This window comes from Benincasa hispida, chromosome 3 (assembly GCF_009727055.1).
Source record: "Benincasa hispida cultivar B227 chromosome 3, ASM972705v1, whole genome shotgun sequence".
Taxonomy (NCBI): domain Eukaryota; kingdom Viridiplantae; phylum Streptophyta; class Magnoliopsida; order Cucurbitales; family Cucurbitaceae; genus Benincasa; species Benincasa hispida.
The window spans coordinates 73,175,169-73,202,158 of NC_052351.1; the positions used below are offsets into that span (position 1 = coordinate 73,175,169).

A 26,990-nucleotide genomic window follows, 5' to 3' on the forward strand; every position below is an offset into this window, starting at 1 on the left:
ATTGGATATGAGTAAATGCCAAAATTAAATAACAATTATTTTATTCATTAAACAATGTGTGTCTTTACAAAACAACAAGACTCCAGGAGAATTAGGACATCAATCCCAACAAAAGAGAGGGAAGAGGAAGAAATGAGTGTGAATTATGGGGTTGAGAATATATGAATATATTATTGGGGAGAGAGAATACATGCATGGGAGAGAGAGGGTATGCATGGAGAAAAGAGAAATAATATATATATATATATTAGTGAAAATAGAGAAACCAATAGATTTTTTTGTAAAAATGAAATGTTAAGATATTAACGTAAATGTGTCTATTCTTTAGGTATTTTATGTAGAAATCCCAAAAAAATATCAAATATAAAGAGTATATAAAATCTTAGTATTAATCTGCCCGAGAATTCACCGATCTTGATGTTATTCTATCGAAAATTTATACCGAGATTTTATATATTTTCATATTTTACCTACTTTTGAAAATTTTAATTTTTCCAAAAATTTAAAAATCAAAATCAATCCACTAAAATTCATCTAAAAAAATCATTTGGATAATTGGTAAATTGATTTGGAAATTAGAAATTTGCTGAAGATTTTAAAAGTTACATATGATTTTGATATAATATTTGATAAATATAATCGAATTTGGAAAAAAATTAAAAATATATAAGATTTAATATAAAATTTAGGAAGATCCCATAATATTTTAAAAATATTTCTAGAATCTCGATATAATCTCTCTGCGATGTACCGAGAAAGGCCCAAAAGGGACGACAATCGATAAGTTAAAAAAAACTAAGTTTTTTAACTAAATCTCAGTGGTCGATCTCATCCGAGATGGATCATGGAAAGCTATTTGAACGAATTTTCAAAAATAGTACTAATTTAATAAGGTGAAAATTTAAAGGTGTTATTTTTTACCATTTCTCAAATTTATAATTTAACCTACCTCAACTAAACAGAAGCACAAATTTATAATTTAACCTACCTCAACTAAACAGCACAGTTTGCCCAAATCAATAGATTCATTTGCAAAGATGAATAAACAAAGATTAATTACAGTGATCCAATGAAAATATTGAGCCAACTGTTACATAATTAAGAGCAGATAAATAGACAAGAACAAGTTGCTTTTCCTAACTTCTTTAGCAGCTCTGCTGAACAATTTTAAAAAATAAGCCTGTGGAGTAAAAGGGAAAAAAAATCTTCAATTTGGAAGAACATCCATTGTCCCCTTTACAAGACAAAATTGATTAGATAACACATGTTAGGCTGTACAAAAAAATTCCTTCAGCAACTCAGCAACTGAGCAAAGTGCCAAAGAGACCTCAATCAATTTCTGGAACTGAAACCGACTTCGCGAATGGTAAATCTCAGTCAATTGTTCTAATTGTCTTCCTTCCTAAAATTGCATTAATCTTGGAACTCTTGGCATACGGTTGACAAAACTAAGTGTGACCATACCTTGCTGTTTGTGCGAGCTTCGTGAACTCCAAGTAGTTTCAAGGATTTGTCAAAATTCCCCATGGAAGTTTCACCAACATAAAGAAAAGCTTCTTCCATACAGCACGGATTGAACTTTTGACAATGTAAGGCTCAACTGCCATTTCTCACATGGTGAAGCAACAATTCCATTTGACCTCTGTCGTCGTACGTTTTTTTTGTCTTAGCTTTGTCAATACGAGACTTGCACACCACATGTTGGATTTGTTTCTCGTGCTCTTTCAACATTTCCTCAAGGTTTCCACCAGGAGGCATCAAGGGTCCTGAGTAGTGAATTCTCTTCTTCGGAGCATAACTCTGCAGATGGATGAAAAGGAAATTGGTTAGCTCCAAAAGCATGAGATGATCATTGAATACTTTATTAAAAATGGATTATAAAGCAGAGTAGATTGCTAAATACCACTGGATACTTTATCATAGTAGACTCTTTTCCAGATGACTGATCATCTATCTTACAGGAAGCTTTTGTCCTGTCTAGTAAATGGTGAGACCATTCATGCTTTTCTGAACATTCACCGCCATTGAAATGGTTATATGACACATTAAAACACTCTTCTGGCCAGTGTGAATTAGCACTACTTTCTCCACCACAGTCAAATCGTGAACCACCTCGAACTGCAATGGAATTGGAATACCGGGATAACTGTCCAGCACCATGTTGCATATAAGATCTCTGTTTTCTAAGCTCTGCACCTTTTTCCCCAACTGAAGAACCTCTTAGATTATCACCCACATTCCCGTTTATGTTTCGAGAAGAACCCAGTGCAGTCGCCTGCATTTGCTCTGCGTCTTTTGGGAGCTCGATGCAAAAGCCAGAGCCACCATCCTCTTCGTGATTATACTTCTCAATGACACTTGGAGGATTCGGCTGCCCTTGTTTTTTCTGAATTTCACAAATGAACTAAATTATAAGTGCACCAGAGGTTGTATTCTTCTAAAACACAACTATTCAAATGCATCTTTAATCTTCTAATTACATGTATGGATGCCTGCAATTCAGCGTTTGCATCTGGTGCATGATTAGCTTTCGATCCTCTCATAAACTTTCGAGCTGCTTCATGTTCACGTGCAACACCGATAGCAGCTCTTCTCCTAGTTTTGGAAAATAGAAGAATGGATGATTTTAGAAAGAACAGCAAAGGCCAACCGGATATATATTTCTCACTACTAGGAAATCAATAAAGAATTTACCTTCGAGATTCCTCATCTCGAAGCTTCACGTCAAATTCCTTGCATGGTGGGTAATTTGGCAAAGCAGAGGGATCCGAGGGAAGAGGTTTGGTGGTAAAGAACTGAAAGAAAATAACACATAAGAATCAACCATGCGACCATAGAATTAAGAGATGAAAAATATTTACACAACATTAAACGCTTGGGTAATTATATTTTACCAAACGAAATATAAAATTCTACATTGAACATTCATTTTGGTCAATGTACTTATAGTATCATTCAAAATCTGTATTCTTTTCCATGAAAATTATAATTATTATTTAACCAATTTTGATAAAAATCAACTTCAAACTCACAATTACTAATTTAAGATTTATTGAAAGCAAATAAACTAAATTTGGACACTTAAAAGTATAGGGGCAAAAATAAAATGACACAAAGAACATGAATTTTTATTAGCCGATATGAAACTAACTCAACAATATTTACTATTTTTCGTGCTTCCTCTCTCTTCCTCTTTGCTATAGTATTTACTATTTTCAACCCAAACTAAAATAGTCAACATCCCAAACAGACTATGATAACTAAACTAAAATAGTTTACACCTCAAACACAGACTATTATAATCCATAGGCTAGTATAACCCACAGACTATAATAACCACCAACGATAATAACCAACTTAGTGCCCCAAACACCCCCTTAGAGCTTCACTTCATATTGGAGATTCAAATCTCAACCCAACGTATAAAATTTATTATTATCAATGTTTGAGATAAAATCTTAGCTACGAAAGGAATTAGACAAGGGATCTGGTCTCCTACATCCCTTTGTATCCTTGCTGTAGACTGATTAAGCTACTTCTATTGAAACAAAAGCATTTTTAGAAACACATAATGACACATTCTGTCCCAAATTATCTTATCTAACCTAGGACATAACATCCCAACAGTAGATTCCAACTAAACCATGGAACTCCTTGTCAAACTCTATAGATGCTTTTCAAAATAGGTGACTAGCAAAAATATTTTGCAGTAAAATTTATTAGAAATTTTGCCAGTTAAAAAAAATGCACTCCCAAATTATTAGTTTCATCCAACTCCACCATCAAATGTGTCTAACCCCACACAACTCAAACTGGCAAGATTTGTTCAAATATTTTGGGAACTGGAAAAGCTTTGCAAGGAAATGGCTCTTTGTATGGAAGTTCAAACTAAACTAGAGCTTCATTTTGAATTCAAGTAGGTGTTTGCAGATCTGTACGCTAAAATTCCCAAGAAATTCAAGCCATGTTACTTGATGCTGAGTTTCAAGTCGAAGATCCTTGAAGTTCCTTTAGGTTTGCAGAGAGAGTAAGGTTGGTTTGATTCAAGACTGGATAATTAAGATTCTCAATTATTTAGGTCCCGTTCGGTAACAATTATTTAGGTCCCGTTCCTAAACATTTCAAGTACTGTACAAGTTTTTATCTTGTATATCTCCAAAAACCCCGAGAAAATAGGAAATTTGTAACTGAAGGAAACAAAAGATTTAGCTCATTTCCTTTTTCTTTTATCCCCCAATAAACAAATTTCATTGCAAAATATTGATTACCTCACTTTGAAGGGCAGAGGAAGCTGTTCCGCGACCATCAGGTTCCACTGCAAGAAGGACATCCAAAAGGGCCAATGCAGAGAAAGGGAAGTCTTTGAAAGTCTCAGCAACACACCGCTTGTAAGGATGCTGAGGTTTAAAGATGGTGGCATGAGGTAATTTTGACTTTTTCCAGTATTCTTCAGATGGGGAGCCACAGAGTTTAAAGATCTTGTGTAGTTGCTCCACCTATTGATGATGACACATTTCGCAGTACAATTTATTGTATCCGAATATAAGGGTTCAAACCCCTATGTCAAAATGTTAATGTAAATGTAACAAATAGTTTATCAACAATAATCAAATCCTGTAACTGTCTCTTATACACATCTAGATGTGTATAAGAGACAGGTTACAGAGAGAGAACTAACAAACATGGTGACTTGGCAATCTAATCCTGAAAATCAAGGTTCGCAAGTAGATTCATGCTATCAATGAAATTCAGTTACTATTTCTCATATTAAAAAAAAAAAATCAAGATTCTGATGAACACTAATTTAAACACCAACAGAATTATTATACACTTCAAACTTTGTTTTTTTAAATGCAAATTCCATTCCAAAACCATCAGACTTAGGTGGATTTTAAACCAAGAAATGTTTCTTTCCGCTTTTAACCCACATAATCTTTTTTATATTACATTAACTAAAACCCATTAGATCTTTTTTACACTAATATAACTAAAACCCTCCAAGATCTTTTTTATATTACATTAACTAAAACCCATAAGATCTTTTTTACACTAATATAACTAAAACCCTCCAAAATCTTTTTTATACTACAATAACTAAAACCCTCCCAATCTTCCTACGTTACATCATTTTTGTTTCAGTTCTTCCAGTTTCTCTACATTATTTCACCAGGTTAGATTCTAGATTTTTTTTTTTTCATATTTGGTTTTTCACTTTGTTAATTGTTGTTCCCTTTACATTATATCTTTTGTTGATTTTTCATTTGGCCATGATTATGACATTTGTAATCTTTTATTCAATAAGTTAATTGGTTTTGATTAAATAATATGTTATTCAAATTGTATGCAATTAATATTGTTATTTGATATAAAAGTAATTTATAATTATTAATATAATTTCCTGCAACATGTAAGGGCAAAAAAGTAAAATGTCATGCTTTCTTTTCATTTCCGTGGGTATCCAAACAAGAAATTTTAATGTAAATGATTTTGAGCCAATTAACGCACATAATAATTTGAAATTATTTCCTGCATTTAAAATCCTGTCATTTGAAATCATTTCTGTCCAAATCCTATCGCCGAACAGAGCATCAAATAACATGTTTTTCCTTTTATTTAAAAAGAGACAATTTCATTGATGTATAAAATTACAAAGAATGAGAAGAAAGACATTACAAACATCTCTAATTAGATTAAAAAAAAAAAACAACAAATAGAAAGTACATGAATGAAAGAGAGATAACGATTAAGTAGAAAATGAACAAAAAAAATTTTATTGATATAATGAAATGAAACTAATGCCTCAAGAATATAAAAACTCTAAAGAAATAAGAAATAAATCAGAAACAATTACAACTGAAAGTGATTACATGCCAAATAAGATGAAAAGCCTAAATCTAAAAAGCACCAAAACCTTGAAGAGAGAGAGCGTCCTAAAGAAGCCATGAGAGGAATCGAACCAAAGCAAGCAAACCAATGAAGCGAAATATCAAACCAAAAAACTAACAAGAGAATTCACCACTACAGGCCAAAAAACTCTAAAATTGGCACTAGGAAAAGAATGAAAACTGAAAATGAGCTGGGAAATCACCATAGAGCAAAATAAATAACCAGAAAACAAAACCCCAATTCAATTGGGACTTAGGAATCTCTGATAGAAGAATAAAACAGCCCAAAAAATCCATAAAAATGCTACCAAGTCTAATCGAACATGGCAAACACATTAAATTGTAATTCCCAAAGATCTAGGAGGAATTAACTGCATCTGAAGACCATAAGCCTCAACTAGAGGAGAGAATTTGTTTGGAATTAAAGGAGAAGACACTGGTCTTGCAATTGCAATAAGCTTTAATCTAAGTGACCCATTGTCTTCACATGGAAATAGGTTATTATAGGCTTTTGTAAATAAATCCTCTAAAAATAACTCATGTTGTTGTTGCTCTAATTCCTCTATAAGAAGTTCATCTTTCTCACTGCTTACACTAACAATTAATCCCTCATCATAATCAAAAGAGGAAAAGGGGGGGTCGTAGACCCATTAATAAGCTGAACATTTGACTGAGGGATAGAAATAACAGATTGGTTAGAAGACACAGGATCCAAAGACTGTTGCTGCTTTGAACCAACATTATGAGACTCGATCGAATGTGAAGAGGAAATCAATAAACGAGTATAAGATTCCTCTAAAGCATCAAAATTACCCTCTGAGCATTTGGGGATAACAAAGGCTTCTTTCCTACGAGAATAATGAAAGGATTTTATGAATCTTGGCTTCGCCCATTAGTACTCACTTTAGATTTAGGAGACGAAAAGTTCTAGAGAATCTTTTTGAATGCTTGTCTTCTTCAAGTTGCTCTTCTAGTGAAAATGCATCATTAATAAAAGGGAGAGGAACAACCACATAAGGACCAGAGTCATCCGAATCTTTCAAATTAAGACACAAAGCATGCCCTATTGTTGTCTTTGAACCAACATCTACTTCAATCAACTTATCTTCATTTGACAAAATAAATTCTTCAATCTTCCAAAACCTTTTTCATCTCCTTAAAATCCACCAAATTTAAAAAGTCTTTGAATGATAAATCAACATGAAGTAAATTACTCGAACTTGGAGTGTCCATAGAAGCTATACCATCAAAACAAAGAGAGAAATTACTGATATTATCATCCTTAACAACAATTTGAATGAAGCGACATGTACTTTTTTTCAACTTCAATCAGAGCAGTTGAACAATCTATGAAATTAAGGGTTTGGAAGGCAATGTTGACCAAACCACCTAAATTTTTCCTATAGCCTCAAAGATGAATAGTTTCCAATATTCCAAAGGAAAATTTTAACTGATATCCATCCTCCATAACTTTTAATGAACTTCGGATGAGAGTAATTCTCATTAGACCAATGCTCATGTTTCAAATGGTCTCCAAAAAGCTTCCACTTGCTATCAAAATTGAATTATGCCTATTCAGATAATCAAACTTGCATTCTCTTGTACACCAACATTACCAACCACCAACTGGACTACCAGCCTAACCTATCAAATTTGAATTATGAAAAATCATTTTCAATCTTCATCAAGGTCTTCTCGTCCCTAAAAGGATTAATAGAAACTTTGGACCGAAATTAATCTTTTACGAAAATCTGAACATCTTTCCAAGAGTGTGAACAAGCAACCGAGATACCACCATAATGGAGTTAAAATTCAGTTCTACCACTTCTTTTTCTTTTCTTACTCAAAATGAAGAAAACTCTGGGGAGTGAACTTTGATCATCATGTTTGATGAGTTTCAATCCTAAAAATAACTTGTGTTATGTTTGATCACTTCCACGAAACTTCTTGAAATGCACATGTGAGTAACCAACCCCTCTTGAGAATTTCCTGCTGCCTTCAACTGATGAAAAGTTTCAAACTTCGAATACATCTTGTTCTCAAGAGTTGAAAGGAAATCAATACCATTTCTCATAAAATCATTCAACCTTTTTTATCGATGCCAACAGGAATTTGCATAATATTTCTTCCTCTTGAGGAAGGCTAGATAGAACATTCAAAATGTCAACCAAAAGATGATTCAAATTTAGATAATCAAAAGATCCCAAAATCATCCTTCAATTTCTTCTAAAAAAAGAATGAACTAAAAGTTGCAGTAATTCAGCAGTAGTACATTTGAACATGCAAAGGAGAAGAGCTAAAATAAAAAGAGGAACAAGTTGATTGCGTCCTTTTTTTATTTCTCCATAAAATCAAATGATTTTCAGCCAAAATACTAAACCGAATGCAACAACTTTTAATAACCACCGAGGGAAAGTTACATCTGAAACAAGCATGAGAAGCCAGCCAAAACTAAGGAAAAAAGAGAGGAAAAAAAAGACGAACAAAGTTGAAGGACAAATGGACTTCGATGGTGGTGCATGGTAGCGATGACAAGAAGGCTAGCAACGACGGACAAGGACGAAGTAGAAGAAGAGCCAACAACTTTTCAATACAACAAACAAACAATGAGAAAATGAAATCGTGAACGTGGAACAACCGACGGACAAAGACAAAAAGGACTGGTGGCTGTGTAGCTAAGTCTGATGACAATGGCGGAAGCTAGGGTTAGGTCAAGTGGCAGTGACTAAAGTTGGGTCCATCAGTGAGAGAGAGTACGGTGGGGATACATATCCATTTTGAAATACTTAGAAAGTGTCTAAAGCTTCCCAAGAGCACTCTAACAACTTCAAACCTTGCATGAATAGAAATGTTATTATTTTTCTTTTTTGAAAAGGAAACAAAACTTTTTATTGATATAATGAATATAGATTAATGCTCAAAATACGATAACCCTTAAAAGAGAATAGTCAAAACATAAAATCATACGGTGAGAAATTACAACGGAAAGATAAAAGCATTCCAATTAAGACGAAGTTCCTGAATTGAGTAATGAGCAAAATGTTTGGATAGAATGCACCAGGAGGAGGAAGACTTGAGCAAAACCAAAATGATCATTCCATCATTGAATTGTGAAAGATCCTCTAATTTCTTTCAAAACAAATTTCTGATAAGATAGCTTCTACTGCATTAGACTCGCAATCTTCAATCTCAACGCCAATGACGGACCAGCAATTAGCTAAAGAATGTTGCCTTAAATGAATTGGAAAAAAACCCATTGAACATTGAGAATAATTCCACCAGCAATGCTTAGAATAAACAAAATCAGACAGCAAAAGTGGTTTAAAATATAGTATGCACATCTACAAACCAGCTTGTAGACCCTTTGTCTAAGAAGAGTACATTAAAAACCACCATACGTGTTTTACATATGGAACAGTCCATTTTTGCTTATTGCCTTCTGATTCTTAGCAATATACACGGCTGCTACCATAGCAAAGGACCATAATTCTTTCATTTTAATGCCAAGTGGCAGCATGAGAAATAATTCTAGCAAGCCAATTTTTTTTTTTTATAGGATCTAGCAAGCCAATTGATCCATATTCATCGCTCTTGAATTTCTTTAGCAGAGAAGAGCGCATGCATTAGAAAGTATGTAAAATAGATAATAAGTTCACAAACATTATTCAATTTTAGGGGCCAAGTAAATGCATATTGCAATGTGTTAATATGCAAGAAAGGTCATTAGATAAGATAATACCTCTGTTCTTCCAGGCATGATAGGCTTCCCAGCATACAATTCTGCAAGAATGCAACCAGCACTCCACAAATCTACAGAAAGTCCATAGTCCGTTGCACCAAGCAAAAGCTCAGGTGGCCGATACCACAAAGTTACCACACGACTTGTAAGAGGCTGTTTTTTTTGGGAACAGAAAAAGGTTGAAAGCCCAAAATCACCTATCTTTAGATTACCATTATTGTCAATCAGAAGATTTGAGCCCTTGATGTCACGGTGCAAAACTCCCTGGGCATGGCAATGTTCAAGGCCACAAAGCAGCTGTTTCATATAGCATTTTATCTGTACGTCAACCCACATCAAGCATATTAGACTAGGTTCAGTTTTTTTTTAAAAGGAAACAAACTTTCTATTGATAAAATGAACAGATACTAATGCTCAAAATACAAAGATAATAATAAGACAGAAAGCAATCCTTCTCCCAAAGTACAAAAGACAATGCAGGAAATACAAAAGCATTCCAACTTAGACTAATTTCCGAGCGAACTCGAACTGAACAAACCAAGGAGGAGACTTGTCATGAAGAAAAAAAAACGATGATTTCTGACCAACCAAATCTCCACAAGAAAAGCTTTAACTGCCTTTGTCCATAACAACTAAGAGAAATCCCATCGCTTGACATTAACTCAGTAATTAGAATCATCCTCATCGTGGCTGCTAAAGAACTGAGAAAGAAGCTGGTGCTTACAACCTCAACTTGTGCCAAATATTTGCATTTCTGAATTTTTGCACCTCTGAAAAATAAAACTCCATGAATTCCCCTTTAAATGTTCATAAGCTGCAAACAAAGACTTGATTGCCACCTTTATCTTTCTAAGCTTCAAACTAAGAATAAAACCAGCCCAGCCTTGAATTCTAGCTTCCACAATATAAATGTCCAATCTTTAACTGGCTGGCAACTGAGTATTACAAAATCAAAATGGCGTAGGATCCTACCAAACTATTCCAGCTGCTAATAGCAATGGAAAATGATCCGAGACAACACAAGCTTGTCTGAGACTCTTGTATTGTTAGATATCTCATCCCACTCCTTAGATATGAAGAATCTGAATACCAAAGGATTCCATGAAAGACCAACCGATTAGCTCTGAACACCAAATAGATTAAAAAAGCATTAGCTCCGAGGCCCCAATTAATCCATGAAATGATCTTCAAACTGAGTAAAAAATGATCAATTTACCAACTAAGATGAATGGTGGGATGCTTTGCAAAACTGTAGACCACAAATTTCAACTATGGAGGAGAATTTGGAGGGTATTTGAGATGTAGAAAGTGGAGACATGCATAACATATTAGGCTGACTAACCTCCTTTCCGGCTGACCAGTGAAACAAGTCAACAAGATCTTCTCCAAAGTTCTCCTCGAAAGGGGGTTCTCTATTTAAAAAAAAAATGAGGGTATCTTTAGATTAATGAAGAGGCTCGTTTCTATTTTAAAAAGAAAAAAAAAATTGTGGCACCAAAACGGTTTCCTCATCCAAGAGACTGGAGTTATTACATTTCTCATATAATATTGCAATAGTTGGAGCATTGATCATAATATCTCGAGAGAGTAAATCGGTTGAGTCTTCACTTCCCCCTTTTCAAAGATCTCATTTTTAGCACTTGGCCTTTTCTTGATCAATGGAATATAAAAAGTCGTAATCCAACAAAATATCTTCACTCAAATGCTTCACGTTATGAGAATTCCAAGGGTCTATAGCTTCAAAGTAGATTTTAAAATCACCAAAAGATTAAAGTCCTTGATATCCAATGAAGCTGGACAAAACCCCAAACATTTCTTCCAATTTAGATAGTGGCCAAACAAATAAGACCCTATTTGGTTGGCAATCCAGATTCTATTGTATGTTTTTAGATCACTAAGTTCATGTGTTTGGCCGGCAACCTGAATTCTATTTTTGAAAACTGTTTTCAGATCCTGTGATCCAAACAGTGCAAATACTGAAAACAATATTTTTATGTTTTCATTGTATCCAGAGTTTGAATTTTGAATTTTAAAATGAAAAATTATATTAAATAAAGATAAAAACATTTAGAATACAATATATCAAATTATAACCTCAATTCAATTTTTTAAAATTAAAATATGTATTATGTAATGAATTATAAATTATACAATGTTACAAGATAATAATTATACAAAAAAAAATTACATAAAACATGTTCATAAATAAATTAGTAATAATTTATCATCAACTAATATTTAATGGGTAACTACAACTAGTTTTATAATTTATAAATATAATATCGAACACATTTTAAACATTGTTTAAATTAGAATCTAGTTTCAAAATCTGCTACCAAACACATATCTGAAAACATGAAATACAACTTTGTTTTCATTGAATACTCTATTTTCAAATTCAAGCCCTAAGTGTCTGAGATGAAATACTTAAAAACCCACCTAATTGCATCAAAAACCGAACTTTGTCAATAAGCTAATGGTAGGTTTTTAATAAGGATCCATCCTCCATGGCACCTAAGAAATTCTGGTTTAGATGAGCACAATTCGACCAAAAATCCAATTTCAGATGCATTCTCCTAAATAACTTCCATTTACCAAAATTCAAATGAGCTAAATCCTTTTCTAATTTCAAAAGGATTTTATCATCCATAACAAGATTGATTAAAACTTGTGACAGGAAGAAATCTTCCAGAGCCTCCTTAACTTCGTCCAAAGAATAATGAACAAACAATCTTGAAACCACAAGCAAGGAATCTGTGTTCAAATTCAAAACTTCAGATTCCTTCTTGACCCAATAGGAATTAATACTTGCAAAGGAGAGTCTTGTCTTTGGGGCACTCAAGACAGTCCATTTATTGGGTGGAGGCAGACGAAGCACTTCAGCAAAAGAGCTCTCCTATCTAGATTCTGATTTTGCACATTCAAATGACTCCTTGACTTTTGATTTCTCACTTGGATCCATTAGGTTTTTAAGACTATTGTTAAGCATGAAGCTAAATGTCAGCGCCAACCTTCTTACAGAGTCCTAAAGGAATATGAAGGTTCTTCCTTACTCCTGTGGCAGGCCAAACGCACAATTAAGAAACCAATCTTTCTGCAATTTGAATTTAGCTAGGTGCAAGACATCATGATCCCATTTTTCCTTTTTCTGGAAGAAGTAATGCAAAGGAAAACACAGAAAATTCTTCACTTCTTCAACTAGCCACTTTAGCATTGAATCAGAAAGGGAGATCTTCCTATGGCCACTTTTTTATTTTTTATTTTTTTTTTGAGAAACATTCAATCATAATTTCATTGATATTGTGAAATTACAAAAGAGCAACAAGAAAAAGGGATTATATGTTGCTATTCATATTTCAATAAGTGCCGTAAGATTGTAATCACAAAAAAACTAGATAAATGTACACCAAGACAGAGAAGTGTACAATAGATGGTTAAAGAATTTTGTAAATTCAGTTTTTCTGTCCTCAAAAGTATACTGGTTCCATTCATTCCATATAAGCCATAAAAAACCTTTGAAGATGAATTCCCATAAGATTTCCTTATCCTTCTTGAAAGGATGACCAATAAGAAGCATATTCAGCAAAGTTGGAGAGTCATTAGGGAAGGCCACATGGTAGTTGAAAGTCTTTAACATCCACCTCCAAAAAAATTGAGCAAATTCACAATGGGCCAAGATGTGCGTAATTGTTTCAGCATTAGCACGGCAAAGGACGCACCAATTTGGGTGGAGACAACCCAAGGAGCCTTTTCAATGAGGGTATCGGCAGCCTTTTTAATGAGGGTATCGGCAGTGTTTATGCTACTATGGCTCACCTCCTTCAACCTCTTCAATAGTGGATACGGTAGCCCTTTCTTCAATCTCGACTTCATTAAGATTACACCTTAATCCCAAATCCCATGACTCATATTCCAAATTCCAACACTGTGCAATGGAAGCATCCTTTTGGTTGGAGAGAGCACATAATCTAGAGAAGGCACCCTTGAGGAGGGGGCCAACCCAACTGTCATTCCAAAAAGAAATGGTAGAGCCATTGCCAACGGTTTGAGTAATATTATGGAGAATGTGGGTAACCTGATGAGCAATATTAGTCCAAGGACCTTTGTATTTTTTGAAGAAACGACCTTGAGGGTGTAGAGGGGCGCCATATTTAGCATCAATAAACCTTCTCCAAAGGGCACCTTTCTCAAACTGGTATCCCAAAATCCATTTTGCCAATAGACTTTGATTCCTTTTTTCGTCTCAATCAACCCAAGACCCCTTCGTGCGTAAGGAGCTATGTCGTTTGCCATCGAATGGCATGAATGCCCCTACTATCATTGTTCCATTCCATAGAAAATTTCTATGAAGCTTTTCAATCTGATCGGCCGCCTTGGTGGATATTTTGAAAGTAGAGAGGTAATAAGTTGGAAGATTGTCAAGGGTGGCTTGTATTAGGGTTAAACGACCACCCTTGGAAATGTCCAATTGTTAATTCTTCTTTCAATCTTCTCAAAAGGTAGAAGATGAAGGTTTGCCATGTAATGGCAGCCTGAGGCATGTAGATGGCCAAGATCCCACCTTGCATCCAAAGAAAGTAGCCATTTGATTGACCCAACTGTCTATGTTGATGCCCATAAATTCTGCCTTCCTTTGGTTGATTCTAAGGCCAGAACTTTACTCAAAGGTCTAAATAATCTCAAAAAATTGGGAGAGGAGAAAAGGATAGTGGTCATCCACAAACTGCAAGTGAGTAATTTGAAGCCGCATGTTCCTAAAACTAAAACCTTCAATGAGGTTTGAGTTGGAGTCTTCTAAGAGCATCCTACCGAGACAATCAATCACCAATATGAATAAAAGGCGGAGAGGGGGTCTCCCTATTTGAGGCCTCTGGAGGCTTTTATCTTGCCCCTCGGTCGGCTATTTATAATGATAAAGAAATTAGCTGACAAGAGGCATCCCATAATCCATTTTCTCCATTGGTGACCGAATCCCTTAACAAGCAAAACATTATCCAAAAACTCCCAATCAACCATATCGAATGTCTTCTCAATATCAAGCTTTATAACCACCCCTCAATCTTGGATGTAGCATACATATCAATAAGCTCATTTGCAATCAAAAAGGCATCAATGATCTGACGATCTGCCACAAAAGCAAACTGATTCTCAGCAATCATGTGTGGAAGAACTTTCTTATGTCTTTCCGATAAAACTCGCTCTATGACTTTGTAGAGACAGGTTGTCAGGCTGATAGGCCTATAATTCCCAACCCTCTTTGCATCAATCTTTTTGGCAATCAAGCAGATATAGCTCGTATTGAGTTTGCATTGGTAATGGCTTTCTCAAAAAATTCTTGGAACACCCTTTTAATGTCATCTTTAAGGATGTTCCTGTTAAAAGAAATTAGGGTTTATATTCCATTATTATTTTCGTTTTTGGGTATTTCCCATCTATGACTTTCTTTTAGTGGTTTCTTGTGTCTATTTATTCACCCCGTAAAAGGTTGATTATGTACTCTAATTTATTCAACAATAAACAAAAGTAACATGGTACCAAAGCATTAGGTTTTGTTTTATTGAACCCTAGCCACCAAAGTCTTGTCCGTTCTTTGCCTCCGTTGATCGACGACAACGGAGGCAGACCCGACGCCCATTAGGATTTTAGTATTCAGATCCACTTTGTTCTACCGTGCACACATCCACTCACCCACCTACTATCTTGCCCTCACCAGCCACCACCACATCAAATCTGACGTCTCAAACACCCACCGAGCCGGCCTACTTGATCTCTCATGTCACCCAGCTCAGATCCAGAATTCATTCACCTGCTTAATTGATTATGTGTTCCTGTTTTTCAGTTTCAACCTCTGTTATGTTTTCTGATCTTCTAAAGTCTCTATTTTTTTTTCAGATCAACAGTTGTAGGTTCTGTTTTAAATCTCTCTATGAGGATATTTGTTTTCAACCCAGAAATTCTTCGTAGGTTTTGTCATCAATCTCTCCATGAGAATCTTTGTTTCTAGCCCAGAAGTTTGTTTCCGTTCTTCATGGGTTTATGTTTTCAGCCTACTTCGTGTTGTCGTTGTTCGTGGGTTTCTGTTTCCATCCCAGATCTGTTGATTTGTTTCGGAAGTTATCTTTACAAATTTAAGTTGTTCGCCAATCTACCACCTTGAGTTTGAGGGAGGGTATTAAAAGGAAATTAGGGTTTATTTTCCATTATTATTTTCCTTTTTGGGTATTTTCATTTATGTATTTTCCTTTAGTGGTTTCTTTCCATTATTACTTTCCTTTTTGGATATTTTCATTTATGTATTTTCCTTTAGTGGTTTCTTGAATTCACATTGTAAAAGGTTGATTATGTACTCTAATTCATTCAATAATATACAAAATTAACTGTTCCATTGCTTTTTTTAAGAATTCAGAAGTATATCCATCTGGGCCAAGAGACTTATTGTTTCCCATGTCAGATATAGCACGAAAAATTTCCAACTCGCTAAATAGGGCCTCTAGAGCAGTAGTTTGATCATTGGTTATGGGGTCACAATTGTCAATAATTGGGGGGGAACGAGTACCTTTTTGTTTGGTATAGAGCTCACGGTAGAAGTCAAAGAACTCAGCTTCAATGTCGTTGTCATCAACAAGGCTTGCCCTTGTCTCAATAGAATCTCCACAATTGTGTTTTTCCTCTTTCGATATCACATCAATCTTCCTCTTTCGATATCACATCAATCTTGTGGAAGAATCTACTATTTTCGTGACCCTCTTTGCCCATTTCACTCTACATTTCAATCGCCATCTAGTCTCTACCATAAATGTGATCTCCATGAGCTCATCCTTAATAGAGGACCCTCTCTGCTGCCTAATAGAATACAAACTGTGAGCTTCCTCAAAATCATCAATGTTGTTAAGTTCATTCAGCAAGGCTTGCTGCTTCATCTGTATGCACCCAAAAATATCCTTGTTCCATTTCCTCCGATGGCCACTCAAATCTTCTATTAAGAAAATATCATCTTCTTGCCAAATGCAAAAATATTTTCCATCTATGCGACAGCTTTTAACTTCCATCTTAAGAGATGAACTAAGGCCCTTGAAACTTAGGGGGCTGAAGAAGTTCAATAAAAAGAAAGGCTGATAGGGCTCAAACTGCCATCGTCAAGAAGGGGAAGAAAGGCCGGAGGGTTATCGGAAAGAAGGCCCAACAATGATGAAGATTTATTGCTGGTATAGGCATGGTATCTAGTATGGGTCGTCATACTTTAATCTCTATCGCTGAAAGTTTCACTGCCTATGAAGAAAAATAGTAATGTGCCTTCATCCTTACTCACAGGGTTTTTTTCTTTTTGTTTTTTCTTTTCTTTTTTTCATTTCTTTTTCACACCTTGAGAAGTTGCAAGAGACAGTTTAGACTAAGATGTGCAGGTAGGGGCACATCAGTTGTCTTGTTCTGTATCACTTAAACACGGGATAAATATATGTCCATAGGAATTTTGAAACTTAAATTTCACCTAAGCACATTCTTGTGAACACCATGTGCATGCAAAAACATCTATACTTTCCAAACGTAAAAGAATTCTATGCAGATTGGCAATGTTTAAGTCATTATCATCTAAGATAAATAACTCTTTAACTTGTTTGTTGCTTCCAATTGAGATTTCCATATATCGTTATTCCATGATATGATCTTATGTTATCACACTAGCTGGGAAAAGTCGATCACCTGAGCTTCAGTGAACTTGATCCCTGGGGTCGATGCCAACCCTGCAAGATCATGTTCCATGTACTCAAATATGAGGTATAAACTGCCCGATACCCTTGAAGTAATAAGACCTTCAAGCTTCATGACATTAGGATGGTCAAGCCTACGCAGGATAAGAATTTCCCTGGCCATAAAACGAACACTTTCAGGATCCATGTTAGCAAATCGCACCTTCTTCAATGCAACAATCTTGTTTGTCTCAATATCACGGGCCCTGTAAACACTGCTGTACGTTCCTTGTCCAATCTACATTCAAATTATAAAATAATCAATATAAACTAAGTGTAAACGCCAAGATACACATGTTAATAAAAACTAGTGATGTATTAAATTCAACGTTCTCTTTAACAGCAAGAACCACCCTGGAAAAATATAGGTTCAAATGTATGAAATTAAAGAACAAAGGAAATGACCATTATGTATGGCCAGCAGTGAGGATCTACAACATTTGTTCTTTTAATGTTTATTCTCTTGTTCATGTTGGTGGCGGTTATTTCTAATTTTAATCTCCAATGGGTCTTCAGAAGCTCTTTTCGTGAGAATGTCATGAAAATTTTGGTTGGTCCTTTATTATCCTCTAAATCCCAAATATTACGGTCTGATGCAATCAAAGACTCTATTATCTAAGATTTGGTTAGAACATAATCAGAGTGTTCCATGACAAATCGATTGATCGGCCAAATCAGTTGGACTTAGGACGTCTTCTTGCGGCTTCTTGGTGTTCTCAATCTAAAGTTTATGCAAATTATTCCATTCGGGACATCTGTTAGACTCTTTTCATATAACAATGAAAAGCTTTGTTTTTATTTTAAAAAGAAAAAATGGGTTATAAATGTAAAAGTCTTGAGGTATCTTATTGGAGGTGGTAGTATTCAAAGTTGTACATGTATCAAAACTAAATTTAGAGTATTTTGTATTGTTGACATAATTTAACTTTTTCTATAATTAATAAATAAAGTTATATATTTATAGTTAAAGATAATAGAAATTAACAAAAGAAACCAGGGCCCATTCTCTATTTGAATTTTTTTTATAAGAAAGTTGGCTTTCATTGAGAAATATAAGAGAATGTACAAACGCAAACAAAAATCAAACCTACGAAAAGGAGCCCCAACCCTAATTACAAGAACAAACCCCAATCTAACAGACTGACCAAACTGGTAATTACAAAAATCTCAATTAGCCAACGCCCAATGAAGAATTAAGTCTAACCAATCCCAAATCTCTATTTGAATTATTAAAATTTTATTGAAAACAAAAGCAAAGAAAATGTAATTTTGCCATAGCATGATCCGGAGGCATTTTAACTATGTGGGATGAAAGTAAATTGACAGTCACAGAAGGTGTCTTTTTGGCAGCCGATCATTGATAAAATTCAAAACAAGCTTGATAAGTGAAAAAGGTACAATCTTTCTCGAGGGGGAAGAATTACTCTTTGTAAATCTGTTCTATCTAGTTTTCCAACCTACTATATGTCCACTTTTCTAATGCCTAAAAAGGTGATCTCAATATTAGAACAAAAAATAAGAAGTTTCTTTTGGGAGGGACACAATGGAGGAAAAATGAATCACTTGGTAAAACGGGAGATAAAATGGAAGATAGTCACAAGAAGATGGAGGTTTTGGCACTGGAGGTCGTCAAAACAGAAATTTGGTTTTGCTTGCTAAGTGGGGTTGGCATTTTATCATGGAAGAAAATTCACTTTGGAGTCAAGTTGGGAGAAGTATCCACGGTAGCAGCTTATTCAGATGGCATACAGCTGGAAAAACCAACCTAAGTTTAAGGAGTCCTTGGATTAGCATCTCCAGGTCTTGGCTGAAAATTGAAGCTTTAGCATGCTTTTGACTTGGTAATGGGCACCGAATTGGATTTTGGATGGATCCTTGGATTGGAAAAACTACGTTGATGGTTCATTTTCCTTAATTATTCAAGATAGTCATTAATCCTAAGGGATCAATAACAGATCACTGGGATCAAAGCTCTTCATCTTGGTCCTTTGTGTTCAGAAGAAATTTGGAGGAGGATGAGATTTTAGAATTTCAGACCCTCCTTAGGCTTGTTGATGGAAAAAGTTTGTCAAATACCCTTGATAAGTAAGTCTGGTCTATTGATAAAAATGGAGTTTTTTCTGTCAAGACTCTTGTGAAACATCTTTCAGTAACTTCCCCATTAGACAAGCAATTGGAGAAAGCATTATGGAAGTCAAATAGTCCTCAGCGTGTGAATGTCACAGTTTGGATTATGTTATTTGGGGAATTGAATTACTCTGATGTGATGCAAAAGAAGCTGTCTTCTCATTGTCTTTCTCCACAAATATGCCCCCTTTGTATGCTGCTTCAGAGGATCTGCAACATTTGTTTTTTGACTGTTGTTATGCGAGCAATTGTTGGATAAGACTGTTTTCATTTTTCGAATTGAACTGGGTGTTCGGAAACAATTTTCATTCTAACGTAATGCAAATGTTGATGGGTCATTCTATGAGGAAGAAAGCTAAACTACTTTGGATCAATCCTATGAAGTTGTTGCTCGTTGACCTTTGGTCTGAAAGAAATCAATGTGTCTTCCATGACAAGAGATTGGCTTGGTTTGAACGGCTCAAGACAGCCCAGCTGAATGCAACTTCTTGGTGATCACTTTCTAAGCATTTTGCTGAATACTCGGTTGAAGAATTAAGCCTAAACTGGAGGGCTTTCATTTTTCCAGATTTTTAGAGTCTCTTCTGAGTCTTATTCTTCTTGCTGGTTGCACGGTGTAATGGACATTTTTATTAGAATAGTTCCATTTCTGCTTTGGTTATATCCAATGCTCTTGTTGTAATATGTTTTGTTGGATTTTCGTTAGTCTTTGTTATTCTTGTTCTGTTTATTTTAGAAATGATGAGGGTGCTATGGGGGTGTCAACCTAGTTGAGATGTCCGGGTTGTCACACCCCCTCCCGAGCCTCCCTCTAGAACCCGAAAGGAGGCGTGAGGACAACAGATACCACCCTTTTGTGATACCTACTGTCCATCTGAAACTTTTGTCTCTTACTAAAACTCAAATCAAGTAAATAAGCAACAACTGTTTGGCTAAACCTTATTTTATTACAAACAGTATAATGCTTATACAACTTCCAAACTTAACTACAAATGTTTACAACAACTTAAATCCGGAAGTGTGGCTGTGGCATGGCAGATTTTGACTTAGCAGCACCCTAGAACTCCTCATCTTTCACTACCTGGGAAGAAAAACATGAAAGAAAAAAATGAGCTTCAAGATGCTTAGTGAGTGGTGACAAATTAACAAGTCTCTTTCAACTAATAGCAATAAACGCATCACACATTACGAGGTCAACATTCAAACCTCGGTCTTGAATGAGTCCGGTTGGGTCACATTGATGTCTTCTTCAGAGTAGTCCTCATCTTCTTCATCCTCATGTTGCTCTTGATTTGTAAGGTTCTTCCTTCAAGGGCAATCGTTAGAAAGGTGCCCCATTTGACCACCTAAAACATTTGTCAAGATTAAGTCTATTATAAGGATTAGTATTTCTTTTTTAGAAGAGAAAGGAGAAGGACTTCCCTTAGATGCAACTTCTTTGCCTTTGTTCTTTGTAGGCATATTGTTGGTTTGCCGTTTGGTAGTGTCTGTCATGTTCCTTTTTGCTGATGAAGAGTTCTTGTCCCAAGTATTCCTCCAACCAGTCCATCTTTTCTGTTTTAATGCTTTCATCTTCCTCGATTGTAGATGCCACGAATACTACTTCTACCAAAGAAGATAGGGGCTACAAATGTAATTTTTCGTTGATGTCTTGTCTCAAGCCATCAACGAACCGAGCTACTTGTTGGTTATCACTTTCGGCCAAATTGTTCCTAGCACTTAGGCAATAAAATTCTTCCGTATAGTCTTCAATTATACGAGTTCCTTGCTTGCAATGGTGAAATTGGTTGTAAAGGAGTCTCTCATGATTAGCTGGCAACATCAATTTCATCATTTTTGGCCAACTAGTGATAGGTCTTTTGTCCTACATACCTCGGTTTCCTTAGACTTGGTCCCACCAAGCCGATGCACCACTCTTAAGTTTTAAGGAAACAAGTTTTACCTTCTTGTGTTATGGAGTCTCCATGTAGTCAAAGAGATTCTCCACGCTTTTCACCCGATCTAAAAAGACTTCGATGTTCAATCTTCATTTTAAAATCTATTTCTTGCCGCCAACGGGGTTGTTCTCGCCAATCTTGATAGTAATCTTAATTCATGTATCCTTGCACTTGATCTTGAGGGAATGACCCTGCAGTTTTGATTGGGGAACAGATGAAGAATCAGGACCAAAGGAAGAGGCCTTCACCATTGTGGAATCATGTTATGCGACGGCAGTAATACAAAAAACTTGTGAACCGTTGAACGTAGAAAAAGGAAAAGGCTTGAATAGAACCTCTTTGGAACAACCTCCAGTCCTAGAATTGAAGGCTGCGGGAGAAGCGAGGAAGCTACAATTATTGAAATTGGATGAGTGGAGACTGCAAGCATATGAGAACGCCAAAATCTACAAGGAGTGAACAAAGTGTTGGCATAATCAACGCATTCGTAAGAAAAATTTTGAAATTGGCCAAAAAGTTCTCTTGTTTAATTCTAGATTGCGTCTTTTTCCAGGCAAGCTAAAATCGCGTTGGTCAAGATCATTCATCATCAAGGAAGTTTATCCGCATGGAGCGGTGGAATTGGTTAGAGAGGATGGAGCCAACGTTATTAAAGTTAATGGACAACACATCAAGCCTTACTATGGAGGGGATCTCGATTGCGAAAAGACCTCCATAGACCTAGGAAAGCTCGAATGATGCGATAAAAGGAAGTCCCTGCGCTATAAAGAAATATCTTTCAAGGGACATATCGTATCCTTTTTTTTGGTATCCTTTATTTTCATTTCTTTTTTATCCTTTATTCTTATTGCTTAATTATTGTTGTTCTCTTTGTTTATTATCTGTTTTTGGTTATCATTGACTGCTGAGTAAATTCAAGCCTTAGAGAAAGGGGGGAATTGGGGTTTCTTAATACGATGAGTGATGCGATGAGACTTGGAGATGCAAAAGAATTATATCCCAATGCATCTCCAAGAACCCATCGCAGGTGAGGAAACGATACGTCATCCTATCATAGGATGGTGAAAAGACGTGTTGCCAGACATTCTATCAGTTCGCCATTAATGTGCGCAGCACTATCATTGCCTCGAATCACGAGGCAGCCATTCGTTTCCTCTTCACCCTTCACTTATTTAGACCCCCTCCTTCTTCGAACACCCTTCTTCTTTACGCGAACCTAAAACCCTAAAACCTCTGCATTCCAAAAGCTTCCCCATGAACTTAAAGATCCCTCCGGCCCTCTCTCCAATCATACCTACTCCATCCACGATCCAAATGGCAAGCCAAAATACCCCTTCTTCAGCCCGATCAACCACCCCCACTTTCTCCTACGAAGTCGTGTCCCCTTTTGTTTCCTTCAACCCAATCTCATTCTCGATCGTTGCCGCACCGACTTACGCGCCATCACCCACGGTGGCATCACCTTCACCATTCAACCCCATACTCATCCCATCAGCCACAGCAGCGTCCCAGTCCTCATCGCCCCATAATCACCTTCAACCATCTGCCTTCACCACAAGCAAAGCAAGGCGTAAGGATGAGCGAGAAGTCTATGGAGAAATTCTCAAGAATCTAAACCCTCTCAAATCCTCAGACGAAGGCGTGGTCAATCAGCCAAGCGGTCGGCAAGTTGAGGTTGAGCCATCGCCACTTGAGTCAGTCAACACGATGGCTAAGGAGACACAAGACGACATCGAAGTGTTTGAAATGGAAGAGCCCCTTGAGAGAAGAAGTGGAAAAGAAAGAAGGAAAAGAAGCAATGGAGTAGGCGCTTCTAGCTCTGCTGCGGAGGCGTTGGCGAAGGAGTTCCAAAGAAAGGCCAAAAAAGTTAGGGAGGTGAAATCAGGAGGGAGACAGAATGTCTAATCGCAGCGATAGAACTCCATCACTATTATTTTTTTAATCATTAGATGAGGTGTAAAGATTATAAGCCTCTATGCCTTTTCAAAAAGGTGTAAGCCTCTTCTATGAGAGGCATAAGCCTCATATTATTCAATGAAGGCATAAGTCTCGAGGCTAAAACTTAAAGTCTTGCCTTAAGGCATAAGTCTCAATAGCTTTTTAAAACAATGGCTTGGGACATGTATTATGGGACAGACCATGCTTGTTTTTATATTGGCTGTTTTAAGAGTATGATGCCCAATCCATTCTTATCTGTAATTTTCATTTTAGAAATTAAATTAAAAGGATTGCGAACACATATTTATCTTAGTGCAATAAATTTGATTTAGAGCACACCTACAAAGCAATAGCCAACCACACATGGCAAAAAGATGTCTTTTCACATCGTCAGCAGAAGTAAATATCATTCGTTTCAAGTAAAGAACACAAACACGGTGGACTATAAATCTAATAAGCCTCTAAGAGGAAGTTTCTATTCTGACCAACTTAGGTTAAGCTCATATAAACAAAACAAGTGCATATGTAAATAAATGTTGCAGAAAATAGTACAAATAGAGAATAAAAAAATAAAAAGTAAAACTACTAGAACTGACCTTATCCAACTTCTGAAAAGAGTCTGCCTTTCTAGGAACCCATCCATTGATTGCTTCTCCAGCCACTGATGTCAGCCAAGATGGCCATCCAGCAATAACCAAAGCCCCTTTTTCCCCATTAACAACATTGATTATTCTAGGTGCTGCATTATTATTATGTACTCCAGCTCTCCTTGCTCCATCCTCCATAGTTGGCTGCCCCTCTCCCAGTGGCTTAGTGCTGGCTGCTTTTTCAAAGGATGTCGCCTTCTCAGCACCATCTGATTCAGGTGTTGATCCAGCATTCTCTTCCCCAGGTTGGTTCAACAACAATCGCACCATTGCATCATTTTGCCCTTCATCAGCATGTAACTCGGGTTCTTCTTTCCTCAATGAAGAATTAAGCCTGGAAGATCTATTAGACTTCAAATGCCTCTCTTTGGAATGATTCTCAGCAACATAGTCGTTTGCTGGAATTCCCTTAGAGCAAATGCAGCCCATACTCCCACCTCAGAGTCTCAACAGGAAATCCAATCCTACAAATTTCTTCACCAAAAGTCCAAAACAAAACCCAACTCTTCGTCCAACAGTCTCAAAAGCATAGTAGAAGAAATAGCATCCAGCCTTTAAACAATTCTGTATTACTGAGAGAATATATAACCTTCTACCAACAAGAGTCCAAAGTTTCCTCCAATGATTTGCTGCCATGCATATGTAGCATGGACAACTTTAAAAAATCTCAGAACTTAAACAGAATGAGAAAATCCAGGTCCCCAGTGAAAATGAAATCAACAAGATCTTCGTATAAAACTAGAGGAACCCAATAAACAAACTTTCCAGAAAGAATGAGAATGGAAATGACCTTGAGGAAGGTAATCAATCCAGTTCCAACCAATGTAAAGCAGAAAGAAAATTCCTGAATGGAAAGCTTCAACTCCACCCCATCCAAACAGCAACCATGAGAAATTCTAATTTTGAGGATGTGATCAGTTGAACATCAATTGAGGTCCAACTCTAGGAAAACTAGAATACCCAAAAACACAAAGTGTAATAGCCCATATTTTCCAAAACAGCTATTATGACAACAATGCAGAAATTATAACAATGAGAAACTTTTACAACTTGCACACTTCAGCAGACACAGCTTATTACAAACTATTTCTAGGATAAACTATCATAACCTAAAAGAAACATCTTTTGATGCCTTGTGCCAGATCGTCAAACTTCCTCAACTTGATCCTGAAAACATTTTGGAGAAACAAATATGAGTAAAGAAACTCAATAAGCAATTCTCGTCTCCAACTTTGCAATTCATTTTCTTTCAAAACCTTCATAAACAAAATATAAAAATCCTTGCAAAACCTTGAATTATAACTCTGTAACGAATGGTGCTTTCAAAGCCAAAAATCTATCAAATAAGCTTTCAAAACCAACATTTCAAACTTAAACCTTTAAATAGACTTTCAACAAAACAAAGTCTTCAATACCTTAAAGAAACAAAACTTTCAACCGATTAATACTTTCAATCAGACAGAACTCTTGATTAATCAATACTTTCATTTAACCAACTGAGAAAGATCCATAATTGAAGTAGTCCAAACATATATTGTTACCCGTCGGCAACACAAATAATTAATTCACTCAGATATGTCAATTAAAAATCGACCCAAATATTCAATACATTTACTTAAATGTGAGGCTAGATGAGTGTAACACACATATAAATTAAATCTTCATTCAAAGGAATGCCAAACCACAAAATGTGTTTTCTCACAAATAAGTTTCAATCTGTCAATTTGTTGTCAATTCCAATTTTGGCTACTAAAAAAATAAGCATACAATTCTCAAAACACAAAAGAAAGTTGGCATATCCAGAAGACCTTATTGAATTGTCAAAACTCTTCCATAAACAATTTTGTTGATCGTTGTTTCCTTTTGTATATTGAGCTTGTCTCATTTCATTATCTTAATGAAGATGCTATTCCCTTTTTCAAAAAAAAATGTCAAAACTCTTTCATAAACATTTGAAGCAAAACATGCAGTTCCAAATACAATTTCAACAGAAGAATTAACCGGCCCAAATCAAATCATTCAAACTTTCCACAGGTGACAAAACAAAAACATACTTACTTTCAATTCAAAATCTTTCAAACTGTCACATGCTCTCATTTTGCAGAAACAATAAAAAAACATACAAAACAATTTCAATCAATTCACAAATCACATAAAACATGCTTTCAACATTCAAAACATACTTTTAAACTCTTATAAAATCACGAAAGTCCAAACATAACTTCACCAAAATTTACGTTTTGGAAGGGATGTGGAAACTATTTAACTTGATCGACAACCTATAGCACTCAAAACTACAAACAATAAATTTCCACGTGTCAAAGACTGGTCTAACATACTTCAATCGAGTCTAAAATGGTTCAAAGAATGTTAATACTTATAGAACTTAATCGAACACTTCGAAAGTGACCCAAACATAACAACAGATGAGTTCCAATGGTTCAGACAAACATTCGAATACTTAGTTCCAATCCAAAAGGGAATTAAAGCAACGATGCTTACTGAATCTTATCTGATTGGTGTTCGGATCTCAACGCCGCCGAAACGGAGGGAAACGATGCTATGAAGGCTTAGGCGAAGCCGTTCGAAATCGTGCTCGCGATGCAAGTCAGATTTGTGGGACAAAACTCGTTGGTGAGTAAGTGGGTCACCGGAGAAGAACGCCCGGCGTTACCTGCATATGTCGTCGCCTGTGAGGGCTAGCCGCTCGCGGCCCGAGTACGAAACGCATCTCAATTGCGTGGGTTTGCTGTGTGGGTAACGTCGCCAGCGCGTGGACAGCGTGGGTTCTCCAGTGAACAGTGAGTGAATGCCACCATCTACGCCGGTCGGGTGCTCGCCGGAGAAGAAGACTGACAAAAGAAGGGGGTCGACGGCTGAGTAGAGGGAGAGAAAGTAGGGAGGGGGAGGGGGTTCGATAGTCGACGGTTTCTTTTCCGTTTTTTACTTCTCGTTTCTTTTTCCTTTTT

General features: G+C 36.1%; 1 protein-coding gene and 1 long non-coding RNA gene across 3 annotated transcripts; both read right to left on the reverse strand.

The window, feature by feature from the left end:
• Nucleotides 1-1,006: 1,006 nt before the first annotated feature.
• On the reverse strand, nucleotides 1,007-26,990 carry LOC120073766 (probable serine/threonine-protein kinase At1g09600). Of its 2 annotated transcripts, XM_039026594.1 has the most exons (10): nucleotides 26,524-26,990; nucleotides 23,971-25,188; nucleotides 17,326-17,610; nucleotides 9,837-9,942; nucleotides 9,625-9,695; nucleotides 4,269-4,496; nucleotides 2,695-2,795; nucleotides 2,481-2,595; nucleotides 1,904-2,386; nucleotides 1,007-1,800 (listed from the first exon to the last, which is right to left on the reverse strand). In XM_039026594.1, exons 2-10 carry the CDS (start codon nucleotides 24,448-24,450, stop codon nucleotides 1,597-1,599), a joined length of 2,073 nt encoding a protein of 690 aa, XP_038882522.1. In that variant the 5' UTR covers nucleotides 24,451-25,188; nucleotides 26,524-26,990; the 3' UTR covers nucleotides 1,007-1,596. The 2 variants fall into 2 exon arrangements, with proteins under 2 accessions (XP_038882522.1, XP_038882521.1); XM_039026593.1 differs by having other exon boundaries at nucleotides 9,625-9,942.
• Nucleotides 9,949-17,316, reverse strand: LOC120073767. The gene is made up of 3 exons (XR_005480792.1): nucleotides 16,181-17,316; nucleotides 10,967-11,036; nucleotides 9,949-10,747 (listed from the first exon to the last, which is right to left on the reverse strand). It is a non-coding gene; the product is annotated as an uncharacterized LOC120073767 (long non-coding RNA).